Source organism: Coffea arabica, chromosome 5e (genome assembly GCF_036785885.1).
Source record: "Coffea arabica cultivar ET-39 chromosome 5e, Coffea Arabica ET-39 HiFi, whole genome shotgun sequence".
NCBI lineage: Eukaryota > Viridiplantae > Streptophyta > Magnoliopsida > Gentianales > Rubiaceae > Coffea > Coffea arabica.
In genome coordinates this window covers 50,105,765-50,132,297 of record NC_092318.1, presented here as the reverse complement: position 1 = coordinate 50,132,297, position 26,533 = coordinate 50,105,765, and the positions used below count along the sequence as shown (strand labels likewise).

General features: G+C 34.8%; 5 protein-coding genes and 2 long non-coding RNA genes across 9 annotated transcripts; 3 read left to right on the top strand and 4 right to left on the bottom strand.

Annotated features, from left to right (window-relative positions):
- Positions 1–5,707: 5,707 nt before the first annotated feature.
- On the top strand, positions 5,708–6,703 carry LOC140006697 (uncharacterized). The gene is made up of 4 exons (XR_011814398.1): positions 5,708–5,977; positions 6,172–6,238; positions 6,460–6,507; positions 6,649–6,703. It is a non-coding gene; the product is annotated as an uncharacterized lncRNA (long non-coding RNA).
- A 3,388-nt stretch (positions 6,704–10,091) lies between these two features.
- LOC113690461 (uncharacterized) lies at positions 10,092–13,979 on the top strand. 2 transcript variants are annotated; one of them, XR_003448445.2, is made up of 4 exons: positions 10,092–10,931; positions 11,252–11,293; positions 11,920–13,186; positions 13,607–13,979. It is a non-coding gene; the product is annotated as an uncharacterized lncRNA (long non-coding RNA). The 2 variants fall into 2 exon arrangements; XR_011814397.1 differs by lacking the exon at positions 11,252–11,293.
- Positions 13,980–16,000: 2,021 nt separating this feature from the next.
- LOC113689566 (BTB/POZ domain-containing protein At2g04740-like) lies at positions 16,001–16,453 on the top strand. The gene is made up of 2 exons (XM_027207327.1): positions 16,001–16,147; positions 16,190–16,453. The coding sequence occupies exons 1-2, from the start codon at positions 16,001–16,003 to the stop codon at positions 16,451–16,453; spliced, it is 411 nt and encodes a 136-aa protein (XP_027063128.1).
- Positions 16,454–20,481: 4,028 nt separating this feature from the next.
- LOC113689565 (uncharacterized) lies at positions 20,482–21,216 on the bottom strand. Its single transcript, XM_027207326.1, has one exon. It carries the CDS (start codon positions 21,214–21,216, stop codon positions 20,482–20,484), a length of 735 nt encoding a protein of 244 aa, XP_027063127.1.
- On the bottom strand, positions 20,568–26,139 carry LOC113688975 (uncharacterized). Of its 2 annotated transcripts, none has more exons than XM_027206805.2 (2): positions 23,098–26,139; positions 20,568–22,596 (listed from the first exon to the last, which is right to left on the bottom strand). In XM_027206805.2, the coding sequence occupies exon 1, from the start codon at positions 25,935–25,937 to the stop codon at positions 25,062–25,064; it is 876 nt and encodes a 291-aa protein (XP_027062606.1). In that variant the 5' UTR covers positions 25,938–26,139; the 3' UTR covers positions 20,568–22,596; positions 23,098–25,061. The 2 variants fall into 2 exon arrangements, with proteins under 2 accessions (XP_027062606.1, XP_027062607.1); XM_027206806.2 differs by having other exon boundaries at positions 20,568–22,467.
- On the bottom strand, positions 21,548–22,363 carry LOC113689564 (uncharacterized mitochondrial protein AtMg00310). The gene has a single exon (XM_027207325.1). It carries the CDS (start codon positions 22,361–22,363, stop codon positions 21,548–21,550), a length of 816 nt encoding a protein of 271 aa, XP_027063126.1.
- On the bottom strand, positions 23,162–24,092 carry LOC140007096 (uncharacterized). Its single transcript, XM_072049808.1, has 3 exons — positions 24,035–24,092; positions 23,754–23,932; positions 23,162–23,587 (listed from the first exon to the last, which is right to left on the bottom strand). Exons 1-3 carry the CDS (start codon positions 24,090–24,092, stop codon positions 23,162–23,164), a joined length of 663 nt encoding a protein of 220 aa, XP_071905909.1.
- Positions 26,140–26,533: the final 394 nt, after the last annotated feature.

Below are 26,533 nucleotides of genomic sequence, written 5' to 3'. Positions count from 1 at the left end.
TAGATGTTGGTGTATGTTTATCAATGTAGTTTTATTCATATATTAAATTAATAATATTAGTGTATGTCAGATTGTGTAAAATATACACAATCAAATAATTGCATAGAAATCTTTAAAAGTCTTGGTGGTGCGGGAAATCAAGGGTTCGATCCTTGCCTCTCATCAAAAAATTATTATAATTTGTGACGATTTTAATTGGTCATATTCGATGGAGTCACATCGAGTCCCCCTCCCCCTCCTCCCTTAGATTAGACTATATTAGGTTCTAGAAATCCTATTGTTGCTACAAAAAAAAAAATTGCATAGAAACCTAAAAGCACCTGTCCAAACCCATTCGAGAATGATGGTCTAATTAATGCGGATAGTGGAGAGCAGAAAGAAATCTTTCGATAATGTATAAATGCATAAATGCTGAGTCTGGACAGCAGAACTCTACAAATGCATGGATAAGTTCGTGTGGTGTTATAGCCCATAGGATCCCTTTTTTCTCTTATCAATTATTTGGATTTACCTATTTTTCAAAAACAAATTTTTTAAATATAATATTATAGTAATATACAAACCAAAATAATTCAAAAAATATTTCATTTATACAATATATTAAATATTTCAAAAAACATTTATAATAAAAGTTTTTCATATACAATACTATAGTAAAATATTTCAAAAATACTTCCAAAAATAGTTAATCCAATGGAGCGTATGTTTTTTAATATGTTGTTGGAGAATAAAGGACCACAAGCAAAGTAATTATAGTGCTTTGAGTAATAGTAAAAAAATTCAATTCGCCAATTTTGTATTGTTTGGATTATTTTGATACAATATGATATTTTTCGTTCGAATTATTAAGTTAAAAACTTTTTCAATACCTTTGAGAAGAAAAGGAAAATAGATAATATAGTTTTGATATTTAAGTGCAATCTTTCGATCGAATATAAATGCGGTGAATAAAAAAGCAAAACTCGTTCAACGACGGTCTACTTGGATATTGTAGGTCTGCTTGGATTAGTTATTTTTTAGAATATTTTTGAAGTATTTTACTGTAGTAGTGTGTTTGAAAAACTTACTATAAAATGTTTTTTGTGATATTTTTGGAGGAAGTTTTGAAATATATTTTGAGATACCTTTTAAAATTAAAATATTTTTAGAATACTTTTTAAAAATTGATACTACCACCTACAACCACAATCACCACCACTCCCTCTCTCCTCCTTTCTTCTTCCCCCTCCCTCTTCCTCATCCCCTCCCCTTCCCCTCCTCCCTGGATCTGGTCGAGGAGAGGAGGAAGAGGGAAGAAGGAAAGGAAGAAGGAGGAGGAAGAGGGCGGCGGTGGGTGGGTGGTGATAGGTGGAAAAATATTGTAGATTTTTTTTAAAAGTTTTTTTGTTTATATTTGTGAGTTATTTTTTATTTATTATATGGATGAAATGTTTTTGTTTTTATATTACTGTAACATTGCATTTGAGAAATAGACCAATCGAAACGAATGTGTTTATTTAAAATTGTACTATACTTATTTTTAAAAAATATTAATATTAATTCAAAATTAATATTTTCCCCTCCCCCACCACGCATCACCCTCCACGACAAACTCCACCTACCACCAATACCTACCCCCACTATCAGTGTTTTCTTTTATATTTTTCAAAATGTGTGATTGTTTTAAAGTGTTATCGTAAATGATATTTTTTAAAAAAATATTTTCTAAAACAAGCAAAAAAAAAAGAAGTTATCTAAAGAGATTTGCCACCTGGGCCTAGCCGAGGGTTTAATGGAAAAAAAGTTATCTAAAGAGATCCATTGATTGGACAAATGCATGCACATACGTGGATGAGTTGGCGCCATATTACGGCCTACGGACACCGTTTCTACTGTCTATTGTAGATTTTGAATAATTGGGTTAAGAATCAAGGACCACAAGTAAAGTGATCATTAGTATGATGACATTTTGACCAAAAAAAAAAAAAGAGTAAAGTGATCATTAGTGTCATTTCAATAATGGATGTAAAATTCATCCCACAATTTGATATTGTCTGGATGTACCCTGATATTGTATGATTCATTGAAATAATTAGACCCCATTTGGATTGCATTTTTTGGAGAATTTTTGAAAAAAAATTATTTAGCATTTTTTAAGGATGTGATATATGTAAGATAAAAAAAAAGATTATAAATTGTGTAGAAAGAGCATTCATAAAAAATGTAAAAATATATGTCCAAAAGATCACAATCCAAATTTTTCAGTAACTTTGGGACAGTAACTTTGGGAAGAAAATGAAAATAATTCAAATAATTTCCCTCATATTCTTATTTTACTACTATTTGTACACTAGAAGAAAATTCTTTTCTAATGACGTTAAAAAATGGCAATTTATGCATACTATAGTGATATTTTTTTGATTTAATGGCATCCCTTGTTGGCGAAACCAATGCCACTACTGTCCAGTGGCACTTAAAAGGTGGCACAAAATAATACTACATTTTTTTTATTTTATTAGACGACAATAGTTAGTCTAGTTTATTCCTATTCTAATCTACACTAAGACGAGGAAAGGCCCAATGAAACCTAGAGAAACCAACGGAAACTGAACCATCCTCAAATCGTATGAATTTAAAAGAAATCACATATAATGGCACATTGATGGGAGGCAAAATTTGAACTCATGATCTCTTATCCTACCAAAGTTGACTAACAATCTAAATGGCCATTGGTTCCAAAATAATAGTACATGGTATGTGAAGATGCCACTTTATGAAATTTTAATGGCACCTGCAAGCGGCATGCGTTGAGTTGCCATCGCACTTCAAATGCCACTATATAAAGCTATTCTAACACTTTCGAATGCCACTAAAAAAAATTAATCGCATTAAAAAAGTAATTTGAATATTAACAATCCAATTGATCATGTTCATCTATGCAATTAATTATAATATTGCAAAAATGCTACAAATAAAAAGAATTCACAAGTGACTATTAAATAAAGTAAGAAATGAAATAACAAACACATCAATATTTCTTACAAATTTAATACATTTTGGTGAACGAACCATGTCTAAAAACAAATCTTTTAAGCTAATGACTAAATAAGTTTATCTCTATGTCATTTTAAGTAGTTTTTTCCCGGTGGCGTCATCCTTTGGTAATCCTTCAGCTGCATTGTGGCCTGTATCTAAAAAAAAAAATAAAGTAGACATATTACCTCTTCTCATTATTAACATATCTAGTCTATTGGGGAATGCCCTTGTTTTCAATTGGACTTCAATTGCTGACGTGGCTCGCTTTCATTGGTTGATTGGTGGTCATCCGGCCCGTGGGAATTCTCAATTGATGGTCGTCCAGCCCGTTTGCCAATTGGACGTCTGCCTTTTCGTTTGCTTGGACGCCTATCAATTGCTTTTGTTGTTTGCTGGGGAGTGTTCCGGTAAAACTTGGTCTCACGTTGCCGGCTAAATCGCAATTATTAATTGTTATCTTTTATTGTAATTATTGCTTTAACTGTATTCATTATTATTAGTTACTTACTAATTAGTTGTTAGTAACTAATTAATGATGTCATTTTTTTATTGTCACTTTTTTTATCCAATAAATCGCATTTAATTCATAACTTTTTTGCAATTATTAACAAAAATTTTTTTTTTTTGGTTGTCCAAAAAATTCTCATTTGGTTACCTTTTTTCCCACATTCTTTTAAGAAAATGTCCTCTTTTTTTTTTGGGGTATTTTTTATTAATTAACTTCTGGTTTCACGTTTTTTAGTCGGACAAATCGCATTTAATTAACCCAACTTTATAATTATTATTATTTTTTTTTACCTAACAAATCACATTGAATTATCAGTTGTATGTAGTTATTAGCCAAAAATTAGTCTCTTTTTTTTTGTTGCCAATCAAATCATATTTGGTTGCCCTTTTTAACAATTAGTAATTGCTAATTAATTAATTAGTATTGTTACTTTTTTGTTGCATAGAGAATCGCAATTAATTACCAAATTGTTGCTGTTAATTGTTAATCAATTAATATGTCTACATTGCTCCGCTTGAGAAAAACGTTTCTCGTTAGTCTTTTCTTCTTTGCTTTTGGCCATCTTAATAATTAATTGACTCATAATTAACTAATCTTATAAATTAACATGCTTTAATTATTAACATATCTAGTCTATTGGGGAATGCCCTTGTTTTCAATTGGACTTCAATTGCTGACGTGGCTCGCTTTCATTGGTTGATTGGTGGTCATCCGGCCCGTGGGAATTCTCAATTGATGGTCGTCCAGCCCGTTTGCCAATTGGACGTCTGCCTTTTCGTTTGCTTGGACGCCTATCAATTGCTTTTGTTGTTTGCTGGGGAGTGTTCCGGTAAAACTTGGTCTCACGTTGCCGGCTAAATCGCAATTATTAATTGTTATCTTTTATTGTAATTATTGCTTTAACTGTATTCATTATTATTAGTTACTTACTAATTAGTTGTTAGTAACTAATTAATGATGTCATTTTTTTATTGTCACTTTTTTTATCCAATAAATCGCATTTAATTCATAACTTTTTTGCAATTATTAACAAAAAAATTTTTTTTTTGGTTGTCCAAAAAATTCTCATTTGGTTACCTTTTTTCCCACATTCTTTTAAGAAAATGTCCTCTTTTTTTTTGGGGTATTTTTTATTAATTAACTTCTGGTTTCACGTTTTTTAGTCGGACAAATCGCATTTAATTAACCCAACTTTATAATTATTATTATATTTTTTTTACCTAACAAATCACATTGAATTATCAGTTGTATGTAGTTATTAGCCAAAAATTAGTCTCTTTTTTTTTGTTGCCAATCAAATCATATTTGGTTGCCCTTTTTAACAATTAGTAATTGCTAATTAATTAATTAGTATTGTTACTTTTTTGTTGCATAGAGAATCGCAATTAATTACCAAATTGTTGCTGTTAATTGTTAATCAATTAATATGTCTACATTGCTCCGCTTGAGAAAAACGTTTCTCGTTAGTCTTTTCTTCTTTGCTTTTGGCCATCTTAATAATTAATTGACTCATAATTAACTAATCTTATAAATTAACATGCTTTAATTACCAATTCTTTGCAATTAATTATGGACAAATTTTATTTGTTTAGTTTAAATCCGTACTTTCTCGATTTCTTCATCCACCGTTTCGCATTACTTGTCATCAACCTCCTTTTGTTGACAGGTTATTGTACCTTGGCTGAATAATGCCTGTCTTATTTTTATTATGTTGCCCATCCGTTGTACAATTATCAGTGCTTTCTTTTGGTTGCCGAATAAATCACGGCTATTAATTATTATTATTTTATTGTAATTATTGCTTTACCTGTGTTCGTTATTACTAGCTATTAATTAATTATTAATAACTAATTAATCACGCTTTTTTTTATTGACATTTTTTTTTACCCAACAAATCGTATTTACTTCATAACTTTTTTGCAATTATTAACAAAAAAAAAAATTTGTCCAAAAATCTCATTTAATTACCTTTTTTCTTTTCAAATTTTATTAAGAAAATGTCCTCTTTTAGCCAAAATTTAAATTACCAACTTTTTACAATTATTGAACACTTTGTTTTTAAAGCACAATTAATTATCAATTTTTTGTAATTGATGATATATATTAACCATTAAACACCCACGTGGCGCGTGAAGATTGGCTGGTCCTGATGATGTGGAAATGCTTATTAACCATATATTGAGGGTCTTTTCTTTCCCCTGGTAAACCGACGGCAGCTTCTCTTCTTTCTTCTTTCTCTGTCTTTCAAAACATAGCAGCATCAATCGATGTCAAGAGCTTTTCTTTGCTTTTGTCCTCTGGACAAAACTCCATTTTTTTTATGAGACCCAGAGGTCTCCCCTCAATTTCTGGCATTTGATTGTAGTAATCTCAATTGGAGGGTCCGGATTTTTCCTCCTGCAGAGTGGTTGCTTAGGATTTGATGGACGATGGGCTCGAGACAGAAAAGGGCTGGTAATCTTCTTCCCCTTCCACTCCCGGTTTCTCCCAGTTCTCCCTCTTGTTCTTCTTCATCTTCCTCCCTCCCTCGAGTAGTTAGGGCTAATTTTTTCTGTTTTCCTATCATTTTCCTGATATTTCTATTTCATTGGCTAAAAGCAGCAAATCTTTTTTTTTTATCATCTCTGTCGTGTCCTTTTGTGAAACAGTAAGGATGGGGAAGGTCAATATTTCATCTCCACTATCTGATGTGAATTTCTAGAATGCAGATATATGGTACTTTTCTTCCCCTTTCTTTCCATGATTAATGTCTCTGTTTCATTTCTGTTTTATCATTGATTTTTTATTTTTAATCAGAAGAAAAACTTTTAATATGGTCTGAGATGATGAATAATTGATGATTAGCTAGCTTTTAGATATTTATTTACTTTCTTTTTTGTATCTATTTGGTGATTTATTGTTCCATTTTTCGTTTTTGTCTTGGATTTCTTCTGGAGTTCGGAGTAAAAATGGCCACTTGTGAAAAACAACTGGTGAGTGAAAATGTAAGTTTGCTGCATCAATCTGATTTAATTTTTCCCTCTTCCACGCCTGGTTTAGGATTTGATGGATGATTTTTTTTCCTTTTTTTTTTTTTTGTTCTTTTGGTGCTACTTTTCCAAGTATATTATTGGTTGTTGTTACAGGAAGGAATATGAAAACTTGAAGTTGACATCTCTAAGAAGTAGTTAAAGCTGGTAATATTTATTTGTGTTCTACTATTTATACTATAAACCAATGTCTTTTTCTATAAATGGTTTCTCTCACCTAATTTAGCCTATTTTTGTTTATTGAGGTTGTTGTCAGAGAAAGGATAAAGGTAAAAGTGATTGGAAGAATGAGCAAATTTCTTCCAGTGTTTTGTGTTTTATTGTGTTTGTCAGAGAAAATTAGATACGAGTATCTTTTTCTTCTGTATCTTCTTTTTTTCCCTTGGCTGGCAAACATAATGAATCTGTTATATAAACTACTTGGTATTCTTCGTAATGTCAAGATTTGGGAAGCTGTATGATGAAATCTTTATTTCATAGTCGATTTTTCTGGTTTTGTGGTTTTAACGTGCAAAGTGAAATCATTATTATGACTAACTTCCTTGAAGATGTTTTGATCAGTTCATGATTCATGAGATACATAGTTATATGAATTACATAAATGGAGTTTCAAAAGCAAAATCCATTTAATCTACTATGAAGATACCATCTTTCCTCTTTTAAATTACTAAAAAAACTTGGCTCGATCTTTGACTGGAAAAATTATGTTCAGAAAATAGTATTCCTGTGCGTCACACAATTGACATTTGATGTTGGACCCAATATTGCATTTTTTTTAAAAAAAAAAGAAAAATTGAAAAATAATGCATAGGAACTTCTCTAGAATTTGCTTCCACATATATGTACAATGTTTTGTTCCCTTTGGGGAAATTTCATCAGTGACATTATTTTTATTGATTGATTTCTGTTGGTAAGACTAGCTTTTATACTCTCTCAATAGATTTCTTCTCTTGTTTCTGTTATCGCCATTTTTTTTTGTGGATTCTTGTTTCTTCTAAGCAACTTTAAAGGTTCTTTTCTTTATATGAATATGTTATTATTGGGGTACATCTAATCCTAATCCTACTTCTGTAGCAGGAAATGACCATACATTGGGTTTTGTTACTGGTGGGTCTGCTCATGTGCAAATGCAATTTAGCACCAAAGAGTGTGAGAGTCTGGGATTAACTGATCTGGCTCTCTGCTTAGACTGCAACACCTTTGCTGAGTATGTCAAGGACCAAGGTTGTACCTTTATTATATGAATTTTGTTGATTCTCAGATATTTATGGTTTTTGGTGGATTTTACTTCTGGGTTTTGATGGGTTTTTTGAATTGATTACTTGCTGGTAAGTACATGGGTTGTAAAATGGTAATATTTGGGATTCTTGTTTCTGTACTATAGCTGATTGGTTGTCAAAATTAACGAATAGTGGGAGATAGTTGCAATTCTTATTGCTTTTAGTTGATTTAAGGTCTGGGTTTTTTTTTTTGTTTGGATTTATGAATTGCTTATTTATATGTGAGATGTCAATGGTGATAATTTGGAAGGAGAACTTGAAAAAGGTTATGTTTTTATACAAATCAGATCGAGAGACTATGCTTATAACAGTAAATAAGTGTATTTTGACTTTTGTTGTTTTCACTATAATTTTTTGTGATTAAGTTTTGTCAAAATATGGATGGGTAAATAGTATTTTGGAAGATTTCTCTTTTTTCTTTTTGTGCCTCAGATAGCTTAAGGATAATCGCAGAAATCGAAATAAGATCCTCATTGGGATTCTTAAATTATCTCATGCAATTAGTAGCGTTAAATTGTAATCTGTAGAATTCCAAGTAACTAGCCTGGATTATGGTAATGGTTCAGTTTTGTTGCTCTTGAGGATTATGGTAATTGCACTTGAGCTGACGATGATCAAGACATGCAAGAACAATAGTTCTACGATCATGATTTCCTAAGTTATGACTTGTAGTTCATTATATTTGATGATTAGCACCATACGCATTAAATTGGAATATTCTATTGGCATCCTTTATTGTACCAAATGAAGTACTATCAAGACAAATTCTGAATGGAAATATGTCATTTTTTGAAACCTATACCGGAGAACCCTTATTCTTCAACCCTTTTACATCCATTCTGGTGAATTTGAAAAATTTAAATAGCTGAAACTTGTGTAACAGAATTCATCAATTATATAATGACTTAGATTTGTTAAAGAATTTTGGATTGTAAGATTACAATAAACTTTTTGAACATTCTGCAATAATTTACTTAAGAGGAAGAAAATTGCTCATGTCGTCAAGAAATCCTGGATGTTTGACAAGATCTGCATTTAACATATCCAGTTTAGATGGCAACTTATATAGATTTCTGTATAATATTGGAATGATCTTTTTGAGCATTCCGCAAATAATATACTCAAGTAGAATATGATAATCTGGAAAACCCGATGTTTGAAAAGACTCCGGATGCAGTTTAGATTTGTCAGTGCCTCTCAGAAATCTGCCCCTTGGCTTTACCTTAGGCTTAGAGATGGCTTGCTGGATTGGTCTATTTTTATCTATTGATTTTCATTGTGAATTTTTGTGTCCAAAGCTTGGTTTTGACTTTCTTGGTTTTGCATCTGCATCACCGCATGAAGCTGCAGCCGGGGAAAACTTCATTGACAGAGTTTTCATTATGGGTCTATAGAGACTGCATTTTGGAGATCTCTTTTGTATGTGGATAGGATTATATGTTATTTTAAAGTTTCTTTTATGCAAAAAAAAAAAGGAAAAAGAAAAAGAAAAAAAGATGTTAAATTTGTTGTATGTTGTTGACGTAAAACATATCTTGCATCTGCAATATTTTCATTGTGTAATTATTTGATTTGGTTTTTCAAAACTCATTCATTGTCGTAATAAGATTTTAGACACGAGATAATGGCTTGTTTCTCTTATCAGTTATATGTAGATCTTTAGTCCATATTGTGTTGAATCATGTATCTCTTGCTATTATGTAGTCATCTTTATCGTGTTGAATCCTATTTCTCTTGCTATTATGTGGTCGTTTCTATATTTTACAATTAAATAGGCTTCTTATCCGACATATTTGAGTATTGCTCTCAAAAAGTTGAGCTTCCTCTTGAATTTGTTCATGAGTGGCACATTTTTTATGCACATCAAATCATGGCAAATACAGTTAGTCGATGCAAGATGACGTTACATGGTATATATTACTTTGAAATTTATGACATTGCCAATCCTATTCAATTAGTAGGTAAAGCAAAAAATGACTTTTCGTCACTTAGTCACTAAGTTAAAATTATGGCTTATTTTCGCTGCTTAATAAAATTACAAAAACCTAATCCTAAAGATTTTGGTGCACCTTTATATAACTTTTCATGCTTATTATCTAAATTTGAATAATTGGACATTTCTGGGCAAGTCTAAAAGTTACACCGCGCATCGCGCGGTGTTATCCTCCTAGTCTCAACATAACATACAATGAACCAAAGAGTACACCAAAGAGGGTTACTATTCACTTTTCGTCGTCATCACGTGCTGCTCATGTGAGTTATCTAAATTGGTTCTTCTCGGTGCTCCAACATCGCCCATGGATTTCTGATGGGATCAGAGGCTCATGTGATTTTCTTTCTTCTTTCGTCTCTCGCTGCTGCGATGTCTTGAGCTACCCGAAGAACCTTGCCTAAAATGATGATTGGCCTGATTTACCATCTTTATCTGCTGGATATTGGCAATGAACGCTGCTCTAAATTTCAACATAACATATTTTCGCTTCCTACCGGCTCGGAGATCTTCACCCTTTCTTCACCTTGGTTTTCAGATTGGTTTCTCTTTCTAGGGTTTTCACATTTTGTTTCTGTCTAGCTTCTCTTTTCTCCCCATCCTTTCCTTGCAGGCTCTAATTGTGGCTTCCTTTCTTGCGTACTTCCATCTTCGACCCTAAAACCTCAACCCTTCTTATTGTGATATCATTATGTGATGATATTATTATTCGATTTTGGGGGTGTTCATATGTGATTTTTGGGGGTTGTTCTTTGTTTTTCGTTTCCTATTCTTTTGGTTTTGGGTGTTTGTGTCTTTTTATTTCCTTGATTTTTCATGTATCTGCTTTTCCACTTTTAGTAGGTCTCCCTGTATTTGGATTTGGCCATTGCTCTATCTACATGAAACTTAGGCGTATGGAATTATTATGTGATTTTTAGGGATTGTTTCTTGTTTTTCCATTTCCTTTTCTTTTGTTTCTGGATGTTTGCTTGTATCTTTTTACTTGCTTTCTTTCTGATCTGGCCATTGCTTTGTCTTTTCTTTATTTTGTCCTGGTTACTATCAGTTTGCTTCAAGTAGAACGGGTTCTCAGAGCTGCACCGCCTCCGTAGCTGACCACACACAAGGTAACTCACGACTCTGCCTTCCTTACTTTCCTTTTTTTTTTGGTCTATTTTTGAGTGATCCGAACATTTTTTTTTGCTTAGAGATTACATAAAAAGCAATTATTACATCAATGGCTGGCCATAGCCAACAACATATTTTGTCATTGGTTATTCCACGACCTTACCCCTCCTTCCTTCACTTTTATATTCTTAGTGGTCTCTCGATGCTCTGTGGTTTGTTTTTGCCCTTTATACCCAAACGACATATTTTGATTTCTCCTGGCTGCTAAGGACTCTTGAAAAACAAAGCTAATGATTAAGTGTTTTCCATTTCATTATAGGAGAAATAATTGCAGGAACAAAACAACTTCTTGTCAAAGCAGGTACATTGGATAGACTTAATTTTTTGCATCTTTAGATGCATTTTTCCCCTTATTTTTACTGTTCCAACTCTCATCCTAAGTGCAAAGAAAGTAATCATTTGTTCATTATTCGCACCTCCAATTTGAGTTAAAGGAAAATGAGAACATAGTCACGGTATGCTGCTCATCTGCAATATGAGCCGCTGCCTGAATTAGTGTCCTTTTCTTCCTTAAAATTAGGTACTGTCTCTGTAAATCTCTTGCCACTATTCTGTGTAAATAGACACATGTCGATCCCAGTAATTCTCATGCAACTTTTGATCTACTGCTATTGCAGAAAGACCAGTGAACGCTAGGCTGCAACCCACCAAATTTAAAAGATCTTTGTCACTGTGCTTCTGAAAATTATGATATTAAGAGATATTCTTCACCTTGAAGAAAAATCCGTTTCGTGTTTTCAAGACAATTATAGATGCATATGACTAAACATTCTCCAATTGCCACTGAAACTGAATATTTGAATCACTTCCTCAACTGATGTTGTTAGATTATTTATTTTATATTCTTCCAATTTTAGTTGTATTTTATTAGCAATATTGATGTGATTAAGGAATTTTTTACACTTTTCCTGTGTATTTTCCTTGCAGGCAAATGGACCCTTAGGCAAAGTGGATGGAGGAGATGGTGGTGATGCGAACTTGTTCATACCATCTTGGCTGGTTTATCTCATGAGTAAATAATGACTAAGGATGGGAAACTTCTTTTTGCTTTCAAGCCAGAAAAGTTACTTGTCAAAATAATTATGTTTTTAATTATGTTTTATTCAGTGCCAAACATGCCTATCTTAATGAGGTAGGTATTATGTGCATGATACTATGTATTTCATGTTTGCGATCGTTGATAAGAAAATACTTGACACTTTCATATAGTACTTTAATACCAAAAGAAAAAGAAAGTGTCTTATGTGAGTTCTGTTTTTGGCTGGTGTGTAAGTCTTATTTTAAGGCCAACATATGAGGCTGTTTATTTGTATGTTTCATTCGAAAGCTTACTTCTGCATTTTGGTTGATGACCTTGGAGTAAAGCAAATACATGGATTTCTTTCTGAAGACTTTTATTCAAAGAAAAACTAGGAGCAGTGAGTTCTTGCTATGTATGTGTGTTCGTTATTTACTTAAAGCATTTGGATTAATAGTGAGTATTTTACACATTGAATTCAGAACTCCCATGTAACATTTTTATGTCAATTTTAGTTCTGGTGCTATGTCAACCTTGATTTGATATGTGAAGCCCATGCCCAGACCTATGTAATGACCAAAGTCATGAAATTGATGCAAAATAGGTAAAAAGGGGAACTAAATGAGTTGAAGAGATGTGAGAGTTTGGTCTATAATGGATTGGAAGAAGTATAAGGAGGCAAGTGAAAGGAACAGGGGTTATTGGCTTGAGGATGCAGTGGAAATCTCATGTAGTAAGAGCTTTAGTTATTAGTATAGATTCTATTTAATAGGAACTTCGGTCGGTTATTGAAATTAATGACCTTACAAGGATAAAATGGTATCCTTTGCAAACTTATCTTAACAGATTTATAAATATGTCTTCACAGTTTTTCGTCTCAATTATGTGCTTGCCTTTTTTTTTTTTTATGGGTTAAAAAGAACCATTCCCGAGAGGGGGAAAGAATGATCGATGCCTTGTATATTTTGCAAAGAAAGACACTGGGACTTGCATTTTGATATGTCATATGAATGATTTAGCAGTCATTTATTGTGCTGATGCTTGTTGTTTCATTTTGCTTACATGGGGTTTGCCCTATGCAACTACCATGATAATCCTGCAGAGCTGTCTAATGAGTTGTCCAGGTCCATTTGTGCTCCTTCCATCCATTGCTAATATTTGCCATTCATTTAACAGGTTAGCAAATTTGATATATAGTTAATCTTTTTCTACAATTTCTTGGCTATTTGGACAATCTGTTCTGCTTCTTTTCTTTTTATTTGAAGAATTTATTTTTCAGTAATTTTATTACTGTGTGCTGTTTGGATTGTATTTTGTAATTTTGGCTATCAAAAATAGTTTTTAAGTAGTAATTGTTTTTGCTTCTTTTGCTCAAGCATCATTACACTGAGAGGGTTAAGCATCGTTTGTTATTTTCTATAAGGTTCTGATGGTAGCTTACTTGGATCTATTTGTAATTGTTTTTGAATTTCTTTATGTTGCATTCTGTCCTGGGGAATTCATACACTATATATACCTGTCCTAGAAGATTATTTCTTGAATTTTCGTCTTCCTCTATTTTGCAACATAATTACTTTATATTCTTATGTCTCGTAGAAAATTTCGGATCACACTGATTAAAAATTAGTTGAGCATCGGACTCCGGTCATTGTTCTTACAAGCGGAACTAGAGTTTACAGTATTGGAAACAAGAAAGATAGATTTCATTGGAAATGGAGCGACTTTGTTGCAGATCATAACCTCCAAGAAGGAGACGTTCTACTATTTCTTCCTCAATCTCACACTTTGTTTGCTTTGTTAATCTTTGAAACCAATGGAGTAGAAATTATTTACCCCTGGCATCACACGTTCATGATTTAAATATTATGTTCGTAGATTCTGAATTATCAATGAAATTGGTCGTCCGATGTAATGAAATGATTTGTGGTTCGTACTTAAGAATGACTTCAGTAGATTTAACCTTTTTCCACTTCCACTTTTATCCCCCTTGTTGTCTCTGTGATGAACTTGGAATTTGCACTCTTGGTCTCGGAAGTCCTATTCCCTTCTATTCATTCCTTTATTCTGTTATTAATTTTTTTACTAGGATCAAATGGTTAACTTTCCTCCTACTGTGTATTATGCATGCAATAAATTTCCATTTACGGTTTTGCTTTTGGACTGTAAGCAATTCCAATTCCTTCCGGAGCATAAATATAATATTGTCTAATTCATGAGGTTTATGTATTCCAATCAGTAAAGAACACGTACCGCGACCACAAGGTACCTAATTCAATGGCAATATCGCCATTCATGTATTGTCTACTTATCCAAGGGTTGACGGCAGAAGCGCTATCTATTCCACCGCTGCGGTTATGCCTCCTAGTACTTTAGAATTGGACATGGCAAAGGACTAAGTCAAAAACTACATAGAATACACGCGCAAAGTAAATTAAATGAAACCATAGAGTCTTGCTATAACACATTTCCCTAAAATCTTGTATAGTGCCACTAATTCCATCTTTTCTTATAGTGGTACTCCAGTTACGGGCTACTGATTTTTGTCATTTTCGTTTTTGGTCCATAGGAGGGGCTCTCTTGAATAAAGTATATTGCTTGTGCGTCTACTTTTTCTCAGGCACCTACTACAGTTGAATTTTATTCTTCTCTTCCACGTAGTTATTCAGCAAGAAAGAATAGCTGTCACGTTCACCTTTCGCTTGGAGTCCGAGGATATTTTTGGTTGAGACTTATTAGAGAGATTATCTTCCTCTTAAGTCAACCAAAATTAGGCAATTATTGTTCGCTTCCAGAAACTGTAAAAGTTCTAGGAAAAAGAAATATGTTATTGATTTTGTCAATTCTATGATGAAAGTTCTTTTCACTGGATGAATATCATGAATGTAATTAGTTTTTTTTCTTTTTCTTTTTTTTTGGGTTGGGAAGAGGAGAGGGCAAAAGGTCATCTCTTCATTTAGCTTACTATTGTCCATACCTTAAGGGCCTCAAGAGGAAAATTCCATAACACGAGTTTTGGGATTGCAAATAAGTCGAATTGAGTCAAATTTTGATCTAATTAAATCTAGTCTCGACGAAATTGTACCAAATTTAAACTTGATTTCGAGCTTGACAAATTCTCAATTTAAAGTTTAAACTCAAATTCGAGTTAAGTCGAGTTCGAACTCCAGTTTTAAAAAATAATTATTTTATTTTTTAAAAATAAATAAAATAGTAATTTTTTAAAACAAATAATAACATATTATGAAATGTATGTAATTTCACTATATATACATATAATCGAATTAACTCATGAGTTAACAAAACTTGAGTTCTAACTCGATTTGATCAGTTCGAGTTCAAATTGAAATTAGTGTTAAATAATTTCAAATTGAATTTTGACTCGAACTATGGGCGAGTAGCTAGACTTGCATATAGCTCAAATGAGCTGTCATTTGCTCTCAATGCTAACGAATGAAAAAAGTTAGGCAATCAAAAAATATTGGGAAAAACGTCAATTTAGTCCTCAAACTATTTCACTAAAGCCGATTTGGTCTCTTAACCTTTTGTCGTATGAATTAAATCCTTTAATTAAAATTCTTATATCAATTGAGGACCTATACGGTGTCACCGTCCAAAACACATGTTTCTGTACACAAACCAACGGCGACAGAGGCAGGGTCTTTTTTGAAAGTAAAAAGATACGATTTTCTACGGAAAGCCCCATGCTAAAGACCCGATACAGTATCTGTCACAGTTTCATTCCCTTCCATTCTATCTTCCTTGGTGAAATTTTGGAAATCATTTTCATTATTCCTAAAACCAGAAGAGAAAAAGGAAAATCTTTCTGTCAAAATTAAGAAAATTCAACACCAGCATGATTAGTCCTTAAGTTCACAAAACCCAGATGTTTAATTGCTACCACAATAACAAAGCAAACTTCACTGAGGCATTTCATCGAACACCTTTGCCGCATTTAATCATTACTAGCAATTTTTATCATCCGTTGCAAGTATGTCAGAATTAATTGGAATCGATTTGGACCCTGAGGACTTCGCCTCCTCACTTCCCTTAAAAAAGGTCCCATACGGCGATGTTTATGAGCCTTCCAGGGCCGGCGACGTTGATCGGTTGAAGTACTTGTTGGAGTCCTGCATCAACGTAAATGCTTGGGACCAATGGGATTCGGTGGCCCTTTACTAGCCTTGCCTTGTGGGGCATACGGATACAGCTAGGATGCTTTTGGAAAGCGTGGCCATTTGCTCCGAGCACATGTTTGATGGCGATCGCTGTCATTATGTCGCACTTAATCTTAAAGTTAGGAAGCTATTGAAAGCATTTGAAGCTCGCCCGCCTCCTTTGGGGCCTTCGCAGGCTGCAGTGAGGGAGACCTTCTGGGGTGTTCGGCTAATAAGGCTTATTTGGAGCAACTGGATGGCCAAGCTCAATTTCCAATTCCAGGTCTGATTTGAATGTTTTGTTTTTGTTCTTGCCTATTTCCAATTCCTGTTTTTGAAGATTAATCCTAATTTTGCTCACCTATTTCGCTTGCAAAGGTTTCTCCAAATTTGGATACAAAATGATTGGTGTCTTGCTTCCCATAAAAATCATATTTTTTTACTTCCAAAATAGTTCCTGTCTCGCCGTTGGTTTGTGTACAAAAACATGTGTTTTGGGGAGTGACACGGTATAGGTCCTCAATTGACACAAAAATTTTAGTTAAGGGACTTAATTCATGCGATAAAAAATTAAGGGACCAAATCGGCTTTAGTGAAATAATTTGAGGATTAAATTGGCATATTTCCCAAAAACATTTGCAATTTTTCTTGAAAAGATGATTACTTCGTACTGTATGCAAGTTGAGCAGCAGAATAGTGGAACAACCACATTCACAAACCCGTGATGCCGTGACAGAAAATGACAAATAATTTGTCGACAAAGGTCTGCAAAAGTCACATTGTTGTCCGGACGACGCACCCTACCTTGTCCACAATTCTTTAGGATTAAAATTAGGGTAAGCGCAAGTTGGATGCTCGCTCCATGCATTGTTTTGCGATCAGTCATTTTTTTTTTTAATCTTTACTCGACCTGTATATTAGCATATATCCAATAATTGAGTACTTGCTCAAAAAGGGTCGGGTAAACAGTATCCATTCTATACTCATTTATTATTTATTTTTTAAAAAATAATTTATACTAATTTAATTTTGTAAATAGTACCTTGTTTAAATATATATTCCACACCAATTAAAATTTTTCTAAAAAACATAAGATCATAACCTCTAAAAATGAATATTATAAACTAACCATAGTCTCTCATATTTATAGTACAATTTGTTTAATGAAATTGCTCAATTAGCACTAAAAATATTATTTTGTAGTATATGTATAAAAATTAAAAAAATAAATAATATATATGCGGGACAAATTGAATACCCACAAATTTTTAATCTTGTGACCCTAATTCGTCTCACATATAAGTGGATACCCTACCCTTTTTTGATCCGATTAAATACTATGGATTTTGGTACCATATTTTTCAGATCGAATCGGATTGAATATGATTGGTTTTCGAGTTAGCGGGTGTTTTTGCCCACCCCTAGTTAAATGATTAAAATACCTATTTGTGGGTAAAATACTTGGGAGTGTTATTTGAAATAATATTTATAATAATTGCTATAATAATTTTTATGATGTAATATATATGACTTGAAATTGTAATTAAAAAAGTAAAATAGTATTTGTAATGCGAATACAAATATTATGTCAAATGTTACGTATCCAAACAGACCAAAGATGATCAAATCATAATTGCATTAACAAAATCAATCAACCTAACTATAACACTTGTAATAAAAAAAATTATAACACTTCCCAATTGGAAGGAAGCATTTTTCCATTTCTAGACTTAAACCATCAAACCATTTGCTTTTCTCTGGCTAAGTAAAATACTATTGCATCAATAATTCCCCCATAACAAGAGTACCTTATTATTTGTAGCATGATGATACCATCTAGCTCGGTGAAGTTATTAAATACTTATGTAAACGAAAAAAAAATAAATTAGGTAGTAAAACCCGATGAGGGTATTCAATGCCATCCTAAATTAGTATCCCACAGACATCTTATATCTTATCCATAGAGATTACGAATTTTGGTGGCCAAAATGTGGTTTCCTACATCTATTTAGATGAGGATGGTTGAGCTACGTATGCTAGTTCGGTAGCAATTAAGGGTGCAAACGAATCGAATCTCTCGCGAGTGGCTCGATTCAAGCTCGATATTGATCGAGCTCGAGTCAAGCTCGAGCTGGTCGAATCAAAATCGAGCTCGAACTCGAGCTCAAAATATTAAACTCGTTAGCTCGCGAGTTCGAGTATATATATATATTTTTTATTTTTTTATTTTAATAGTAAAATTACATAAATATTCTTAATATTTTTATTATTTATTAAGAAAAAATATTATTTTATTTATTTTTTAAAAAATAAAATAATTATTTTTATTATTTCGAACTTGAGCTGAATCGAGTCGAGCTCGAGCTCGAGTTTCAAAATTGTCAGCTCGTCGAGCTCGAGTTCGAGTTCCAAAAAATTAAGTCAAGCTTGGCTCAATTGGGCCAAAACTCGACTCGATTCGACTCGTTTGCAACCCTAGTAGCAATAACACGCTAGTTAAAGGGCAAAAGCCAGAGGTTAATTCCTCAACAATAAATATTAATAATCTATGAACCAATGGTGCAGAGTTAAAAAAAAAAAGTTCTAATCAAACTCTACTGATAATCTCTCCACCATTAAATTAGTTCCTTGAATCCTATACTAGATTCAAGAATTTATGATATTACTTCAAAAAACACGAACTAGTGCTTGAAATCAAATAAGCATTAATAAGTTACACCTTCCCTCGATGGGAAATAACTCTACAAATTATATCAATAGAATGAAAAAAAAAAAGAAATTTCATGGGACTAATTGAACAAATTATATCAGTAGTATAGGAAAAAAAAGATTTCAAGTTTTTTGTTGATCAGACAATTAAGCATTAATAAATAGCACCATTCGTCGCATGAATGATAAGTGGACAAGTTATATCAGTAGGATAGAAAAAAAAATTTCAAGGTTTTTTTTATTGATAAGGGGATACTCGAATTTGAACTGGAGATAATGACTTAGATAAGTGCATGTAACTCACAAATGCGAACCACAAAATTTTTAATTGTTACAAAAGTTAAGTTAGAATTTTTTTTCTCTTCCTTTTTGTAGAAAACAATTAGACTCACTCTAATGTCTTTAAACATTCCAATTTCTGATAGGATAATGTAAAGAATGAAAGAAATTTGAGAAGATTTAGAAGGAATAAATTTAAAAAGGTAAAGGGATTATTAAAAAAAAATTAAAAGGGCACAAATGTAGGAAAAATTACTAAAGGGATAATTTTAGAAATCTCTCCTAAGGTTTTTGACAATTTCACTGTCTTTCCTTAAGGTTCTAAAAATATCACTGACCTTCCTTGAAACCAATTTTCTTGTAACAATTTAGCCCAATTAAAAAAAACAACAATAAAAAAATGATTTCAGGTGTGAAAAGATTTATTTATACCAAAAGTGCCTCTCAACTATTATCTTAGTTAGATTAAATATTTGATCTAACGTGTTAATTTACTTATGGGACCATTACTACACATGGTCAATAAAAAAATTTTCATCCATAATAAAAAGTAACAACTTTCAAAATTTAACAAAACAATTTTTTCCATACCTTAAGATTCTTGCTGTCATTACAATTATAAGAAAAATTCACCCAACTGAAATCTCTTTATATTTGATTTCTTTTATTTATTAAGTACATAAATTGGAAAAAGGATGCCTAGTATTGGATTCTTTTTTTAGATGCCAAATTAGATTTTCTTTATAACATTTCAAATTATGGTTAATTTAGTTTGTAAATGTCTTAATTGTTTCTTATGTCTAAATCCTTCAAATTTATCAAATGCATTACATTCAATTTCTTTTATTTGTCAAGTATATAAGAATTAAAAAAGAAACACCTAATATTGGCTTTATTTTTAGATGGCAAATTAATTAACTTTTTACAATCCAAATTATGGTTAATGTAGCTAGCAAATGTTTAACTCTTCTTCCTTCGCATGTATGTCTAATTATTCTAAATTATAAGGATAATTGAGTCCTTTAGTCATTAGTGATTGTAAGCATTGAATCCCAAATGACTGATAGGGGTGATTAGTGAAAATTTTAAAGCTTTAGAAGAGGACAGTGAAATTGTCACAAAACCTCAAGAGAGGTTTCTGAGATTATCCCTTAATAAAATTAAAAAATTGCTAACCCAATATATAATTTTTGAAGTTGATGGAGGTCAATGCCCTGCCCTGATTGACAATGGCTCCGCCCCGGACCCAGGGGCACTGACATTTTTCACGTGGAAACTTGCAATCGTGCACGACTTGACTTTTTTTTTTTTTGATCAATGAAACTGCATTCATGTCAAATCTTGAAGAGCAGCATCAGTAACAGCCTTGGGGAAGTCCACAAACCACACTCGACTTCCCTCAAGAGACAGAGACATTTTAGACACGATGTGGGCAGGAACATTGTTGGTCCTCCTCACATAATTAACCTTTACAAAATCAAAAGTAGCCAGTAGTGATCTTATTCCGTGAACTATGTTACCTATCAATGACAGATCTGGCTCATTGCTATTAATCCTCTCTACAATATTCAAAGCATCCCCTTCCAGCAAGAAATGTGTTATTCCAAAATCTCTGGCAAACTCCAAAGCACTAAGAAATGCCAAACATTCCACATGTTCTGCATTTAGAGCAGTAGTCACTCGTGTTGCCAGTATAGCCTCCACTTGGCCCAGGTGATTCCTTACCACCACTCCAACTCCAGCTGCAGCTTCAGAAAAAGCGCCATCCACATTAAGTTTCAGAAGGTGCTCCGCAGGTGCTACCCATTTGTGGTATTCTATACTCCTTCGTGTCCCCTTCGTATTGTGGATATTCCAAAACTCATGTAAGAAGGCCTTGGCAAATTCACCCACTTGTTTTGCAACTCCATCCTTATCTTCAAATATTTTTTGGTTCCGGCATCTCCAAATCATCCACATGATCACCGCAATGAGAGCTGTTGTTTTTTTGCCTCTAAGCTTCAAAAAGCAGTCAAACCAGTCCTTAAAGCTTGAGGCAACAAGCTTGCAAACTGCTTTTAGCATTCCTAATCCTAACCAAACTTGCTGAGCAACTCGCACTCAAAAAATATATGTTTATCAGACTCTTGATCACAACCACACCACCTACAACTTATTATCCCTTTCCGCAGTCTAACTGATAAATTCTGTCCAGTAGGCAGAATGCCAGAACAAGCTCTCCAAACAAAGACTTTGACTTTTGGGGGAACGCCCAAGTCCCAGATTTTATACCAGAAAGACTTCTCATTAGTATTGGATGATGCACCCTCCCCACCTTTCTTCAACCTCTGCAAGGTTCTCCGTAGATGATACGCTGACCGTACATCAAAACGGCCATCCTTATGATAAAACCACACTAGCTCATCCTTAAACCCCCATGGGGAGTGCTCTGTATTTCATGATTCAAAAATAGAGCACTTAGCAAGTCCATTCTCCAGCCGCCAGAGTGGTTGTCAAATAAGTCACAAACTCTAGCATCTGGCCACAACATTTTAGCATGTTGCGACACCCTGAAAGAGGGAGGACACGATATCCACGGATCATCCCAAACCTTGATGTCGGTGCCATTACCCACTCTCCACACAATGCCTTTGTTGAGTAAACGCCTTCCTTCTAATAAACTTCTCAATAAATAAGACGGATTGCTCCTTAATTTGGCATTAAGAAAATTTGTCCTACCAAAATATTTGGTCTTCAAAACTCTGGCTGCCAAGGATTCAGGGTCCTTAATTAGCCTCCAACCTTGTTTTGCTAATAACGCAAGGTTAAAGGCTTCCATGTCTCTGAAACCCAAACCTCCTTCTGATTTTGGCTGGCATAACTTATTCCACCTCACCCAACACATTTTCTTTTCCGTCCCTCTCTGTCCCCACCAAAAGTTTCGGATGAGAGCCTTAATGTCATCACACAGAGTTTTAGTGAGCTTGTAACAAGACATCACATATGTGGGAATAGCTTGGACCACTGCCTTGATTAATACCTCCCTTCCAGCCTGTGATAAGGCTTTTTCCTTCCACTCTTGAAGTTTCTTCCAGACTCTTTCTTTAACAAAATCAAAAATTTCGTTTTTAGACCTGCCAATCATGTATGGTAATCCCAGATAGACTCCCTTCCCATCATCTTCTTGTACTCCTAGCATTCCATGGAGTTGAGTTTGTGCTTCTTTAGGCATGTTGTTGATGCAATATAGTCGAGATTTTTGAAAGTTCACCTTTTAGCCTGAAGCTCTTCCATAAATTTGCAATACCTCCATGATAGCTCGTATACTGCTCTCATCTGCTTTAGCAAAAAACAAGCTGTCATCCGCAAACAAGAGATGAGAAATTGAAAGACCTCCCCTCCCCAGTTTGATCCTACTCCATAGACCTTGTCTTTCTATCTTTCGGATAAGGGACGAGAGTCCTTCTGCACACAGAATAAAAAGGTAAGGCGAGAGAGGATCGCCTTGACGCAATCCTCTTCTCGGCTCAAAAAACTCAGTGTTACCACCATTAATGACAATAGAGTAAGAGACTGAACGTACGCACTCCATAATTAAATTGCACCATTTTGGAGGAAAACCAATAGCATATAACATGTATTCAAGAAACTTCCATTCAACACTATCATACGCTTTGCTCATGTCAAGTTTTAAAGCCAAAAATCTCTCATGCCACTCACTTCTATGCTCCAGTCAATGAAACATCTCAATAGCTGTCATCACATTATCCGTAATCAAACACCCTTTAACAAAAGCATATTGATTAGCACTAATAATGTGTGGCATCACATTTTTCAATCGATTAGTCATGGTTTTTGTGATCAGTTTATAAGCTACATTGCACAAACTTATGGGCCGATAATCAGATATCATAGAAGGGCTTTTGACTTTGGGGATTAGCACAATATGGGTCAGATTCAATTTACCTGGGCTTACACTATCATTAAGGACTGAGAGTGCCATTTCCTTCACCTCCTTCCCAATTATCTCCTAAAATCTCTGGTAAAAACCAGCATGGAGCCCGTCAGGTCTTGGCGCTTTCCATGGATGCATTTGCCCCAAAGCATCAAAGATCTCTTGTTTCGAAAAATCCTTCATGAGCTCCGACTTCATCTGATCGTCCAATCTTTGATCAATAATATCTGCAAATAACTCCACCTCCGCCCCATCTGATGAGAAAAGTTTTTTATAAAACTCCTTAATATGTTGCTCAATTTGGCCATCTGTGTTGATCCATTCTCCATTTTCCAGTTGAAGGCTCTTTATAGCATTCCTCCGTCTTCGCTGACTAGCTTTGTGATGGAAATAAGAAGTATTTCGGTCTTCTTCTTTTAGCCAAGAAACTCTTGACCGTTGCTTCCAATAAATTTCTTCCTGCTCCAAAGTGAGTCGAGTTCCTTCTGATATGGATCTCATCTGCTATCCGATAAGAGGAGTTAAATTGAATAGCTTGAAGCTTGTTCGAAAGCTTTTTAATTTTTGCCTTCAAATTTCTAAACTTCCTACTTTCCCACGACTTTAAAGCTTGTAAGGCCTTCTGTGTACATAAAGCCAATGAAGCAACTGGGTCTCCTGCACCAACCTCATGCCAATTTTCAGATAATATTTTTTCACATTCCTCATCACCTATCCATATCTGCTCAAACTTGTAGGACGTTCTCCTTCGCCTCTTATTATTGAAAGGTCTTAAACTATAGTTAATGGCTATGCGAAGTGGAACATGGTCCGACCAAGAAGATGAGAGATGGCTGACAGTGGCCGCTGGAAAGAGAGTTCACCACTCAGGTGAAGCCACAGCCCTATCCAACCTTTCACAAATACGATGACTAGGATCCCTGCCTCGTGCCCATGTGTATCTGGAACCTTTGAAACCCAAATCATACAAGTTTGCCTCGCTAAGTGCATCCCGAAAAGCTGCCATCTGGGATTGGCTTCTATCCCGACCCCCACATTTTTCTCCAGAAGACAGGATTTCATTGAAATTGCATGCACATAACCACAACATTGAGTACTAACGAGCTAATCGTTTCAATAGCTGCCATGAGTGCTTCCTTTGGCTTAGTTTTGGATGTTCATAAAAATCAGTAAATCTCCATTGCTGCCCCATTCTACTATCTTGAATCACAGCATCAATATGACCGCTGGAGTCTCATGATTGAAAGCTGGACGTCATCTCTCCATAATAATGCTAGACCCCCACCTCTGTTCTGGCAGTCTACATAAAAGCCGTTCACAAAGCCAAGCCGTCTCTTAAGTGCCTCCATTTCCCCTCTTAAGAGTTTCGTTTCCGAAAGAAAAACAAAATCGAGAACTTGTTCCCTCAATATGTTATTGAGGGCTCGAATTGCATGGGGGTTCCCAAGCCCCCGGCAATTCCAGACCAAAGCGATCATTGGCTTCGGCGGTGCTGCAGTGCAGACACCGCCGTTTGACCTGTGTTGAAGTCAGAACCATCCTGCAGCCTTGCTCTCTTTCCTTCCCCAACCTCTTGCAAAGTATCACACTCCTCATGTAGGTGCCGCTTTTCCCACCTTCGTACTTCATCAATAGCTGTTAGGACCAAATCAGGAGTTTCTGTTGTTAGGTCACCCTCATGTCCGTCCCGCGTAGCCAACTCGTTACATGTAATGGGTGGAAGGGTAGCCCTACACACCTCTCCCATGTTGGCTCTCGTTGGGCCTTTAATAGTGAGGTCTAGACCCACTTCTGAAGGTCCACTAGTTTGGGCCCCTCCTGCTTCACCAAGTTGGTCCACTTGGTTAATATATTTGGTATAAGCTTGGAGCTGCTTCCTAGCTGGAGTCCATCTTTGTGTCTCCGTACTCAAGACCCCGTCCCTCATGCTTCGAAAACTGCGGGGAAAATGATTACCATCCGTCTCATGACAGTCTCAAGCCCTACACTGCGTTTGTGATGGTGAAGCACGATGATGACCTCTTCCATCTTCTTCTAGAGCCATGGGTCCCGAGGGGTTTTCCGGCATCCCTTCCGCGGACAGTATCTGTTGCCAGATCTGCCTAGCTATGATAGTATCCGTTATCAACCAAAAGCCATATTGAGAGTCTTGACTGGAATTGGCTTCTGCAACCATTGCTTTGGCACAGACCTTTGCTGTATGCCCCATGACTCCACATTGATAGCAGAACGACGATAAGCGTTCATAACGTAATATCCCTCTGGCTTCACTGTTGTCACCCCATTTCAACCTAACCACCCTCCGCAACGGGGTTTTCGTGTTCACCAAAATTCTGAGTCTGAAGAACCGTTCGTCACTATCAGATTTCTCCTTTAACTGGACACAAGAACAGTCCCTAAAGCTGGAGGCCACTTTCATAGCAACCTCTTGAGTATAAAACTCCCAGGGCAGACCACAAATATTGACCCCAAAAAACACATTTTCAAAATCAAGTTCATTCACCCTTACTCCCGAAAACCAACTTTTGACTACTAGTAGGTTGTTGTCGATGTTCCATGGACCTTTACTCAGGACAAACTGCAGGTCTTTCTTGGATGCAAAGAAAAGTTGACAAACATCTGGTTGGACTCGGAAGATTCTGAAACCTTGTCGCTTCCATGCTCGCTCCAGTGCCCCTTTTAACCCCTTCAGATTCATTTCCTTACGTGCTACGAACTTCTCTAAACAGCTATTTGAGCAATCTTCTATTCCCTGCTTGATTTCTTCCTCTGTCACTTCAATGACTGTACACTCTTCTTCATCAAGTTGGACAGATGATAACTGTTGGAGTATATCTTGCATCGAACTCATGATAAGCTTCTTGACAGGAAATGTTGCGTGGAAGAATGTAAAACACTAGTGGAAACCAGGACTGAAAATAAAGTAATTTAGAACCCTACAGCCGGAGGAGATGAGACTCTCAAAGAGAGAGAGAAGTTAATTTTATATCATGTTACTCAAACTCAACTTTTATCTTCCCTTGCACACAAGAAATGATATGACCCTGGTAATTCTTCTTGATAGTTCAATATATTAGACGTTACATTCTCAGATTGAAGGTCTTACCTTTCAATTTGATTGGCCCAAACTGTGCACGACTTGACTTTGTACCCCCTTTCCTAAAGGTCGGGTGAAAAATGGTAAAAGATGTGGAAATGATCTTTTGCAATAATTGAGCGGGAATCACGACAACTTGTGTAGCCAAAGTTTAGCAGGTGCGTATTTACCAGTGATTAGGTAAGAGCTATGGCTTTAAATCGTGATTAAAATTGAAGACGACATAGGAATTAGCCAATTAGGATTTCTTGTGCCCTTTTTGCTGGTAGGTAGAACCCACGGCCTTGCACCTCTCACATGCATGCCATTCATCTCGGTCTAGTAATGTTTGACGTCTTCTAGTTAATTAA

Excerpts from the sequence above, each read along its gene's own strand:
- LOC113689564 (XM_027207325.1), bottom strand. The coding sequence starts at position 22,363 with ATGCCTAAAGAAGCACAAACTCAACTCCATGGAATGCTAGGAGTACAA.
- LOC113688975 (XM_027206805.2), bottom strand. The coding sequence starts at position 25,937 with ATGAGTTCGATGCAAGATATACTCCAACAGTTATCATCTGTCCAACTT.
- LOC113689565 (XM_027207326.1), bottom strand. The coding sequence starts at position 21,216 with ATGCTAAAAGCAGTTTGCAAGCTTGTTGCCTCAAGCTTTAAGGACTGG.
- LOC140007096 (XM_072049808.1), bottom strand. The coding sequence starts at position 24,092 with ATGGCAGCTTTTCGGGATGCACTTAGCGAGGCAAACTTGTATGATTTG. Across the intron at positions 23,933-24,034 it reads GTATGATTTGGGTTTCAAAG|CGGCCACTGTCAGCCATCTC; the intron begins GTTCCAGATACA and ends CTCTCTTTCCAG. Across the intron at positions 23,588-23,753 it reads TATCTGAAAATTGGCATGAG|ATGAGATCCATATCAGAAGG; the intron begins GTTGGTGCAGGA and ends ATCGGATAGCAG.
- LOC113689566 (XM_027207327.1), top strand. The coding sequence starts at position 16,001 with ATGTCAGAATTAATTGGAATCGATTTGGACCCTGAGGACTTCGCCTCC. Across the intron at positions 16,148-16,189 it reads TGTTGGAGTCCTGCATCAAC|CCTTGCCTTGTGGGGCATAC; the intron begins GTAAATGCTTGG and ends GCCCTTTACTAG.